The 9,966-nt window shown below is 63.7% G+C and overlaps 1 protein-coding gene across 2 annotated transcripts; it reads left to right on the top strand.

Moving 5' to 3' along the window:
- Positions 1 to 503: 503 nt before the first annotated feature.
- FAAP20 (FA core complex associated protein 20) lies at positions 504 to 9,307 on the top strand. 2 transcript variants are annotated; one of them, XM_060013141.1, is made up of 5 exons: positions 504 to 820; positions 1,278 to 1,411; positions 4,030 to 4,165; positions 4,252 to 4,538; positions 8,132 to 9,305. In XM_060013141.1, exons 1-5 carry the CDS (start codon positions 749 to 751, stop codon positions 8,202 to 8,204), a joined length of 702 nt encoding a protein of 233 aa, XP_059869124.1. In that variant the 5' UTR covers positions 504 to 748; the 3' UTR covers positions 8,205 to 9,305. The 2 variants fall into 2 exon arrangements, with proteins under 2 accessions (XP_059869124.1, XP_059869134.1); XM_060013151.1 differs by lacking the exons at positions 504 to 820; positions 1,278 to 1,411 and adding an exon at positions 3,699 to 3,775 and having other exon boundaries at positions 8,132 to 9,307.
- Positions 9,308 to 9,966: the final 659 nt, after the last annotated feature.

Raw genomic sequence — 9,966 nt, 5'->3', positions numbered from 1 at the left:
ACCGGTGATGCTGGATTCAGGGCCCACCCTGACCTAGTACGGCATCATCTTAACTTGATTCTAGCTGCAAAGACCCTATTTCCAAACAACGTCACACTCACAGGTTCCCCGGGGACACTGTTCAGCCGCCCAGTACCCTCAAAGCTTGGTCCCTGCTGGACTTCCGTTCCCCACAGGAGAGCTGACATGGCGCCCTCTCGCCGGCCCCACTCATCCTCGGATTCCGGCACCCCCGAGGCTCCGGGGACACCGTGGGGGCAGAGTGCAGGCTCGCCTACCCAGGAAGGCACACAGTACCCTAGCCCTACAAGTCCCACTGAGGGGGCGGGGACGGCAGGGAAACCCAGGCAGGCGACAGGGGCAGGGAGAGTCCAGAGGGCTTCTCTGCGGAGGGGGCCCCAGAGGAGAGCCCAAGGGTTGGCAGGAGTGGAGACATGGGGACAGGCAGAGCCGGTGTTGCTGCACGCAGGGCAGCAGCAGAGGAGGGGGGTGGGTCGGGAACAGTGGGGACCTTGAGGGAGTGACAAGGTTCGCTATGCATGCTGGGAGAAGGTGGCTGTCCAGGGAGAGGTGGTGGCCAGGATGGGTGCTCGGCCGCAGGCTGCTGTCTCTGCCACACCGGCTCACCCCGGCTCTGTTCTCGGTGGAAGGGTCCCTGGCTGCCCCGTGACTTTCAGGCTCTTAAAGTGGAGGCTGGAGGCCGAGCTGGCCCTTGGCTTTAGCCTGCTGACCGTGGCAGGTCCCAACCATGGACGCCCACCCCTCTGCAGCCGTGACGAGGGTCCCTGAGGAGGCCAAGGGTGCCCTAACTCCCACACCGGTGAGTGGGCCCTGCGCGCGCTCTGCTGCCCGACGGACCCTGCGATGTTTCCCGGGCAGCTGTTTCAATCCCGCCCGTCTGTCCGGCGCGTTGCGTGCCCGCGAATGCACTGCCCGGCTCCAGGCAGCCTTGCCCTCTTGGCACCCACAGGCCAGCAGGTGTGGCCGCGTCAGGAGGCCGGGCTTCAGGAAGGGGGCGGCCCAGCCCTTGAGGCCATCCTGGCTGGTGTGGGCACCGACAGGGCACCCACACGGAGCACGTGCCCCCGGCGCCCTGTTCCACTTGGAAATTGGAGGCTGCGGTGCTCTCTGGGGCTGGTCGTGCCCGCCGGCCTCAGGCCCTGCCCTGCCCGCCTGTGCCGTCTTGGCTGCCCCGATGGCAGAGCTGGTCCCAAAGGAGGGCGTGGGGAAGCCAGTGGGGCTCAGACCTCGCCAGCCGGCCCTGGGCCGGGGTCCAGCTGACAGGTCTCGCCCGGCCGGCCCACCGTGGAGTAGAGGCATCAGCGCCAGTCAGTCAGCGGCAAACTCCGCTCCGTTGGGGGGGAGGACAGAGCACAGTCACCCTGGCTCTAAGGACACCAGGAGCCCACAGGTATCGGAAGGTGCTGGGGAGGGCTGGGCCCCCGACCAGCTGGCCACAGATGTTACCCTGATTCTGGGAGGGGAGGGCGTACCTGGCGCGCCATCGTGGACAAAGCCAGAGAGCGTGGGGGGAGGTGGCCTCACAGCTGGTGGGGCCGCCACCCCTGCCCACTGGCGCCCTTTCTGCTTCGCTGGAGGGCTGCCTCCTCCAGAACGTGAAATATTCTCTGTAAACATAAACTTGGCTTGTAAAAATCTTGTCCCGCGGTGCCAGCCTCCGTCCCGATCAGAAATGCTTCTCCAGCCAAGCCCGCGGCCTGTCACTGCAGCAGGTGGCTCAGAAAACGGGAGCCTTTTAATCACGTTCAACTTTTAAACTTCCTCCAGCCCCACCTCCCCGCCCCCCCCCCCCCCCCCCCCCCCCCCGCCACCGCGTCTTGCTGATAACGCCAGGACAGCTGGGACAAGGTGGGTCCCCGTCCACCTCCAGAAGGTCCTCGTGCGGGCTGGGCAGGCGGCGGGCAGCTGTCGGGAAAGCGGCAGCCAAGGGGACGGGGCTCCTGCCGGGTGCCGGCACCTGCCGCGAGCAGGCATACGGGTCACCCCGGCTCTGTTCTCGGTGGAAGTGTCCCCGGCTGTAGGTCTCAGTGGCGATGGGGGAGTTAATCCCCAGCAGCCGGATGAAACCAGAGAGGAGAAGCCCCCAGGAGACAGCTTTGACATGTCGCTCTGGCTCTGCCATCCCCAGAGCATGGATCCCGAGGGCCTCTGTTCTGCCTGGCCTGGGGTCTAGATCCCACGCACCCCCCAGCAGCCCAGGGTAAATGAGGCCCTTTGGCGTGGTTAAGGCCAAAGGAGCATGAGTGCCCCCCACCCGCTGTGCTGAAGGCCAGAGCCAGGCTCAGCCAGGCCCTGACAGCCACCGGGGCCTGCACCTCCTCGGGGCACCTGAGACCCTCCCTGCTCCTGCCTCGGGCTGGGGCGTCGGCTGTGTGAGGTCTGTACAGGCAGAGGCCAGGACGCTGAAGACCCCAGGGCTCAGTTCCCAGAGCCCTGCGGGGGAGGAGCAGCTGCTCACACTGATGTCCCCAGGCGGCTTCCCAGAACGGCCCGACAGTGGGGCACGCGCCGGCCGGCGAGGCCTGCTGGGGCCCCGTCTGCCTGCGTTCCTCCTGGAAGTCCCCACGGCTGGCGCTCAGAGGCGCGGTGACAGTTCCAGGAGAGGCTCTGAAGCAGCGGAAGCTGAAGCCAGAGCCAGTGGTGCCGTGTCTGGGAACCCCACCACCACCCGGCTCGTCCTGCACACCTCAGTCCCATCCTGGGGCCCCCAGGGCACAAACTCTGCACCGACAGGAGTGGCCGAGGGTGCCTGAGCGTCTGCTGCCACCACGTGGTGGATTGCAAGGTCACTGGACGAGAATGCCTGGCGCCCGGGGTGTCACAGAAGCCCCCTCAAAGGCCCTCCACCTCCAGGCCCCCGCCCCTGGCCCAGGACTCGGGCGCTGCACTTGGTCGTCTCACATTGCTTTTTATTTATTTACTTATTTGGCTGCACCGGGTCTTAGTTGCGGCACACGGGCTCTAGGTCCCTGACCAGGGATCGAACCCAGGCCCCACCCCACCCCCCACCCCGCATTGGGAGCGCGGAGTCTTAACCGTTGGACCACCAGGGAAGTCCCTCTATTTCTTAATTAAGGGAACTAAGCTCCTCCCTTTTGTAAGGAAACGGGGAAGGATCGCCCGGGTCGTCAGAGCTGGACGCCCAGGCTCAGGGCTGCCGATGCAAAGGGAGGTGGCAGAGCTAGATGAGGCCTGGAAGCGGCGGGTGGGGACGCCAGGACTTCCCGCGCAGTTCCTCCTCCTAGAAGCCGCTGCAGACCCCAGGCCTGAGGGGTGAGGGCGGCATCCGCCGGCTCAGCTGGAAAATGACTCCCTCAGGGCAGGGCAAGGCAGCCTCCCGACCTCAGTGCCGCCTCCGCGGTGGACGGAGGAACCCTGCCCTCCGTCTCCCCAAAGGTTGGGGTCAGGATACCACCCTCCGATAGTGCCACAAAGGGGAGGTCACCTCATGGCCTGCGGAGCAGGTCGTGGGGTCCCCAGGGTCGGGTCAAGCGCCCACGTGGGGGTGGGAGTTGGGGTCCACAGCTCACGTCTGGCCGTGCGGGGATTGACTAGGGGGTCCTGGGTTGGGTTCCGCCCTGGCGAGCCGGGAGTGCCCGGGGCGGGGTCTGTGCCGGGGGCGGGGTCTGTGCTGGGGGCGGGGTCCGGCGCGCGGGCCGCTCATTTCCGCCGGACGCGCTGGCTCCGGGCGGATGGAGGCGGCGAAGAGGTCGAGGCTGAGACTGAGCCGCCGGAGGCCACCCTCGGGGGTCCGGTGAGGCCGGGGCTGGGGGCAGCAGGGAGAATGGGGAGGCTAGTGTCCCCGGCCGAGCAGTGGCCGGGTGTCACGTCCCCACGTGCTTCCCCGAGCCCACCTCGGACCTGCCCCGCCCCCTCAGCTCTTCCCACCCGACCCCCACCCGCGGAATTCTCACCTCCCCACGCCGAGCTGCACACCTGTCCCCCCCGCTGAGTCCTCTCTCCTGTGCCCTCCCCGCCGGCTGAGTTCTCACCGCCCCGTCGCCCCAGGTCCCCGAGCAAGCCCCCCGGTTCCCCTCCGGACGGCGGCGAGTGTGCGCGGCCGTGGGCTGAGCTGCTGCGCGCCGCGTGTGCGGAGCTGAACGTGGACGGCGAGCCGCCGCCGCTGCCCGCTTTCCCCGGCCAGGTGCGTGTGCAGTGGTCCCCGCGTGGCCCCGGGTCTCGGGCTGGGGCGGGGCGGGGCGGGCGCGGTCCGACGACCCCGTCTTGTAGGAGCCCACGCGCAGCCCTGAGCGCGCGCCCCCGGAAAGCTTCATCGTGGGAACCGAGACCTTCTCCTGGACGCCCTTCCCGCCGGCCCCGCGGCGAGGCGGGGACCCAAGCGACTGCGACCGGGTGCTCCGCGAGGCCCTGGGGCGCACGGGGTCCTCCGCCTGGTCCCCCCAACGACACCCCGCGCCCGAGCCCCGCGGGACCTCCAGCGCTGAGGAGCAGCCGTCCGTAGAGGGGTTGCCGACACTGCAGAGCTGCCCCATGTGCCAGGCCGTCTTCGCCCCCAGGTGAGTGGCCCCCCTGGGCCTTCCCTCCCCTCTGCTGCCACCCGGTGGCTCTTTCTCTGGAAACCACAGGCAGTTTCAGAAAGCTAGGGTAACTGAGCGCGACTTTGGCATTCTAAAGTGATAATTTCACGCAGAAAAAGTGGGCAAAGCGCAGAGACGGTGCTGATGAGCCAGAGGGCACAGGGGTGCAGGTCTGGGGGTCTACTTCCTGGTCCACCGGCCTGGGGCCCTGCTGACAGCCTGCAGCCTCCTGGACGGGGCCTCTGAGACTCTGCAGCATGAGGGCAGGGAGGCTCTGGCTCCAACCGGGTCCACCCTGACATCCGGGAACCGGGAAGTGACTGGCATCCCCGGGTGGACTGCCTCCAGAGCCAGTCCAGGCTGTGGGTCACTGAGCAGTTTTCTGTTACAGCCCCTCGAGCACCTTCCCCCGCGGGTGGATTGCCAGTTTTAAAAACAAGATTTCATTTCTGTGTCTAGAGATACTTATCTCTTTTTAAAAGTCTAATGTATACTTTTATACCTTTTTAAAAGTAAGGGTGGTGGAATTGGACTTTGCTAAGAAGTCCCAATTGCCCAGCTTGTGGGCCACATGTCACAAAGCCGAGGACACAGGTGTGTGTGGGGGGTCATGGGGGTCAGGACGGCGGGAAGGAGTTTGGTCGGATGAAGGGGGTGGACGGCCGGTTTCGGTAGCTGGACGTGCTCTGCGTGTCCCGTGGCCTGGAGGGTGGGTTCAGTTACGTGCCTTGTCTTTGGTTTTCCAGAAGTAAAACCAGCCCTGGGGGGTGAAGGGAGTGGCTTATAGAACTAGCAGCTGATGACAGACAAAAGTCATCAAACCAGTGATCAAAACGTGCGGCACAGAACTGCACAGGTCTGCAGTGAAACATCCAGGCTCCTCCAGTGGCGACACTTCACTGGAGCCAAGCTTTTGGGGGCCTGGACGGCTTGGGGTGGGGAGAGTGAGGGCGAGGGGTGAGGAGGTGGCTGTCCCCAGGGGGGGCTGTGGGCGAGGCCCCCCAGCCGGCACAGGTCTGGCATGGCGGGGGCGGGGGGGGGTGTGCAGTGGGTGTGGCAGCCGCGCTGAGATGCCCGTGCTCCTCGTAGCGCTGGAAAATTTTTCCCAGACCCAGTGTCTCACCGAACATGTCTCTTGCCTGTACTGATGCTTCAGGACAGTTGTGGGCTGCAAACACCAGCTCTCTCACCAATTTTTTTTTTTTTTAAACATTTGTTTATTTTTGGTGCATTGGGTCTTAGTTGCAGCACATGGGATTTTTTGTTGCGGCGCGCGGGCTTAGTTGCCCTGCAGCATGTGGGATCGTAGTTCCCCGACCAGGGCTCGAACCCGTGTCCCCAGCATTGGAAAGAGGATTCTTAACCACTGCGCCACCAGGGAAGTCGTCCCCCCAACCCTGCCTACGAGTCCTGATGAAGCCATGAACGCTTTTTAAAATACGAAGTCCTCTTGATTCGTTCCCGTTGAAAGAACGTCTTCTTGGCAGCAGACGTGCGGCCCAGCCCCTCCGTCCCGGTCTAGGGGTGGCTTTTGTTCTTGGATTACTTGTTTTTCTACACAGTCTAAAAAAGGACTCCCAGATATGTTAGAAAGAAAGTTCTAGTCTGAGCTCTTTAAGCAGTTAGACTGAGGCTGGGCAGAATGCCTCGGGATTGCAGAGTAGGTGTCAGTGCGGTTGGGTCCAGGCCTCCGCGTGTCTGGAATGCTTCTAGCACGTTCTTCCCTCTGATTAAGAAGGAGAGAGCGGGCCCTTGCCGGGCCACACCCCGAGCCCCTCCACCCCTGGGGCAAGGGGACAGGTCAGGCCATTAGGGGACGGAAATGGGACTGTGCCACACTTGCTTTCAGTGATTCTGGGGACTGTTTTGGGGCAGAGATGGAAGCCCTGCCGCCCCTCGGAGCAGAGGGATGGGCTGCTGGGCCGCGGGAGGTGCGGGCGGCCTGGGCGCCACGGGCAGTGAGACGGTGCTTGTCTTTCTTGGAGCCTCGCGCTTTCCGGGTCACTCAGAACCGTTTGTTCTCTGAGATTCTTCTCTGACCTGAGGGCCGTCATGTACCACGTGTGTGTGAAAGCCCCTCGGGGTCCGTGAGCTCGGGGCTGGTTCCGGAGATTGGCTCTCACCCGCCACCTGACGTGAGGACGGGAAACCAGACGGGCACCGTGTCCGCGTGATGAGACCCAGGCCAGCCCGTGGGGTCTCACGCGCTCCGAGGCCCCTGGAGGGTCGGAGCAGAGCCCCTTCCTGTGCTGGGCCTCCCGTCCACGCACCGGGCACGAGTGGGAGACAGAGGCAGAAGCTCAGTGTGCAAAGTGGACCCGCCACGAGGCTCCTGTTGGGGTGTGTGAGGGAATCCCAGACTGTGTCCCCACCGAGGGACAGTGCCGGGCAGCCCCCGGACGAGGTGACCCGGTCCAGATCTTAGGGTCTTATGGTGGCCTCGGAGAAGGCACGTGGAGGGGCTGCTTCCCAGGACGGGCTGAGGGGCCTCTAGGGACTCGAGGAGGCACTGACCGGGGGCCTCAAATCCCCAGGAGGGAGCAGAAGGCCACCCGGACTGGCAGGGGCTCCCGCGAGCAGCAGAGGCCGCCGTGGGCGTGCATCAGGGGAGAGGCCGTGGCCCTCGGGCTCGCCGAGCCACGCGGTGAAAGGAGGTCATTTCAGGCTGGGCGCCGGGACGTAGTGGTGCAGGGAAGGGCCTGTCTGCTCTGGCCAGGTGACCAGCTTGGTCTGCCGAACGCCTGGCTCTGCCGCCCTCTGGGCACCGTGGCTGCAAGCTGACCGTACACGGGCCACCAGCACATGGGGGACGGTCATTCCCGGCCTCTCCTCCTTGATGGCATCAGACGAGGTCAGGGATGGGAGGCGCCCGCTGTGACCGGCGCCCACTCTCCCCTCCCCCACCCAATGCCGAGGGGCTGACCCGCGGGCCTTGGAGCCCCACTAAGTCCTCTTCCCCAGAGGGGCCGAGTCCCTGAGTGAAGAAGACACATTCTCAGGTCTGAGGCGCACGCCCACCTTCGTAGTGACCGCCCACCTTCGTAGTGACCGCCCTCCTAGTCACCAGCGCTCACGCCTTTTCTTTTCTGGTTGCCAAGCGGGTAGTTTTCGAAGGAAAACTTCGGAGGGAAGGAGGGAAGGGACGCATGGGCATTTGTTGGTGCGGACACACCTGGTGGGCTTGTCTGACTGATGAGACAGAGCCCCCGCCATGGGGGGTGGGGACCCCGCCCCCCACCTGGGGGGCCCCGTGTCTTGCCCACGCCCTTTACTTGGGACTTTCTGACACAGGGTTCCCCTCAATCTCAGACGCAGGTGCCAGGTGAGCCTGGGAACGGGCATCCAACAAGCCTTCTGGGCGCCCTGGGGACCTTGGACCCAGGAGCAGGGTTTGGAAAGGCCCTTTCTGGTTGGGGGGCCGCCTCCTTGGTTCTGCCAGCCGAGGGCACCGTCCCCGGTTTCTCTCCAGCTACTCTTTGGTGCGTGGTGAGCACCCAGGAAGGGCGTGAAGCGGGTGTCGCGTGCTCTGGCCGGGCGCCCTCCCTGCCCGTGACCCTCTCCTCTCCTCGCAGGCTGACCCAGCTGGACATTGAGAGCCACCTGGCCCAGTGCCTGGCGGAGAGCACGGACGACGTGGTGTGGTGAGCAGCCCGGCCCACGGCTCCCCCTCCACCGGCTGGGCCGCTGCCCCTCCGCCCTGCGTCCCCCAAAGCTGTGTATTAGAGCGCGTCAGCGTGAGGCGTTCACGTCCCGCGTCTGTGTTGAGGCCAGAACATTGGGTCCTTTTTCCTTTTGGGGTGATGCTGAGCAGCGTGGTGACTGAAGTGGACAGAGCAGCCCAGGCAGGTGACAGACGGTGTCACCAGCGGTTCGGGTGTTTGTACCCAAGTTGGCAGAACGGACGCTTTGCTCACCTCCGACTGGCTCACGTTTCACGACCGTGTTTTAACCCCCGGGTGAACCTGCTCCTTCTGCAGCTGTAGGTTACTGCCAGCAAGGAAGGCACTGTCACTGGTGCCTGTCACCACCCGCAGGGGTTCAGAGCAGCTCCCCTCAAGTCGGGAATTCACGGGGAGGGACAGGCCCGCCTGCCGGCCTCTTGTGTGAGCTGTGTCTCGTTCGTGCTCTCAGTGCCCACGGGAAGCAGGGCCAGGGAGCGGGTGTGGGTAGTTTTCCTTCCGGCGCTGTTGGCCCACAGGTTCTGGAAGAGCCTCGTCTCCAGCACAGCCACAGCGGCTGCAGCACCGGCGGGAGGGAGGCGGTAGGATGTGGAAGCCTAGGGTTAACCCCCAGAAGTTGGTATTTTCCTTTCAAAAAGGGCTTCAGACGAGCCATGAAAAGACACAGGAAGCGTCAGTGCACATTTCTCAGTGAAAGGCGCCAACGTGAAAAGGCTACACGTGTGGTTCCAACTCTAGGACCTTCTGGGACAGGCAAAAGCCGTGGAGACGGTGAAAAGACCAGTGGTCCCCAGGGGTTGGTGGGGAGCGGGCATAGATAGGCAGAGCACAGAGGAGTTTAGGGCAGGAAAATACTCTGAACTACAAGGGTGGTTACGCAATACGTGTATCGAGCCTGGGTCCAAACCCACAGAATGTACTGCTCCCGGGTGATGCAGCAGAGCAGGTTCTTCCCTGGTAGCAAATGCACCCCCTACGGGGATGCTGGGAGACGGAGGCGGCAGCGGGGCGGGGGGGCACGTGGGAACTCTGTACCGTACCCTCACTCTTGCTGCGAACCTAAAACTGCTCTGAAAAATAAACTCTGTTTTTCAAAAATGGCTTCAGGAGCCTTTGCTCCTGGAGACGCCTACTTCTAATGAAAACGACAACAGCACGCACTGTCATTAACGTCTTTAATAATGTGCAAGACACGAGCGGGTGTGGCCTCGGTGGGCACCCCCTCTGCAGGAGGAAAGCCATGGCCACGTGCGCCGCCATTCACTGTACAAACCACAGGGACGCGGTTACCTCTTTACAGTTCTGACGGCCCCAGTTTCCAAGAACCGTATCAAAAGGACACCGTATTGTGACTGGAGCCGCTGGAAAATGTTAATGATTTGTTTCCAAACCCCGCCTCAGCACACCCTTCACCTTCAATTTATAAAAACAAGTGACTGTGCACAAAATCTCCCCTCCCCAGGAGCACAGGTCACGCACACGTCTTGGACACGAGCACCCGCACTGGTGACCGGGAAGCTGTTTGGCAGCACCGCAACCTTCATATAAATGCCTTAAGTTTGAACAGATCCGTGGCCCCTGTGCTGTCTGAGCAAAGATGTCACCATACCCGATGCAGCACGCGACCCCTGTTGGGAGGAAGGGGGCTCCTGAGGCCGTCCGTGACCCTGTCCTGGGCAAGCGGGGTCTCCCCCGCCCAGGCGACCTCGCAGCCCTCACACGTGGCT

Source organism: Delphinus delphis, chromosome 1 (assembly GCF_949987515.2).
Source record: "Delphinus delphis chromosome 1, mDelDel1.2, whole genome shotgun sequence".
Classification (NCBI taxonomy): Eukaryota; Metazoa; Chordata; class Mammalia; order Artiodactyla; family Delphinidae; genus Delphinus; species Delphinus delphis.
This window is presented reverse-complemented; position numbering and strand designations above follow the sequence as displayed.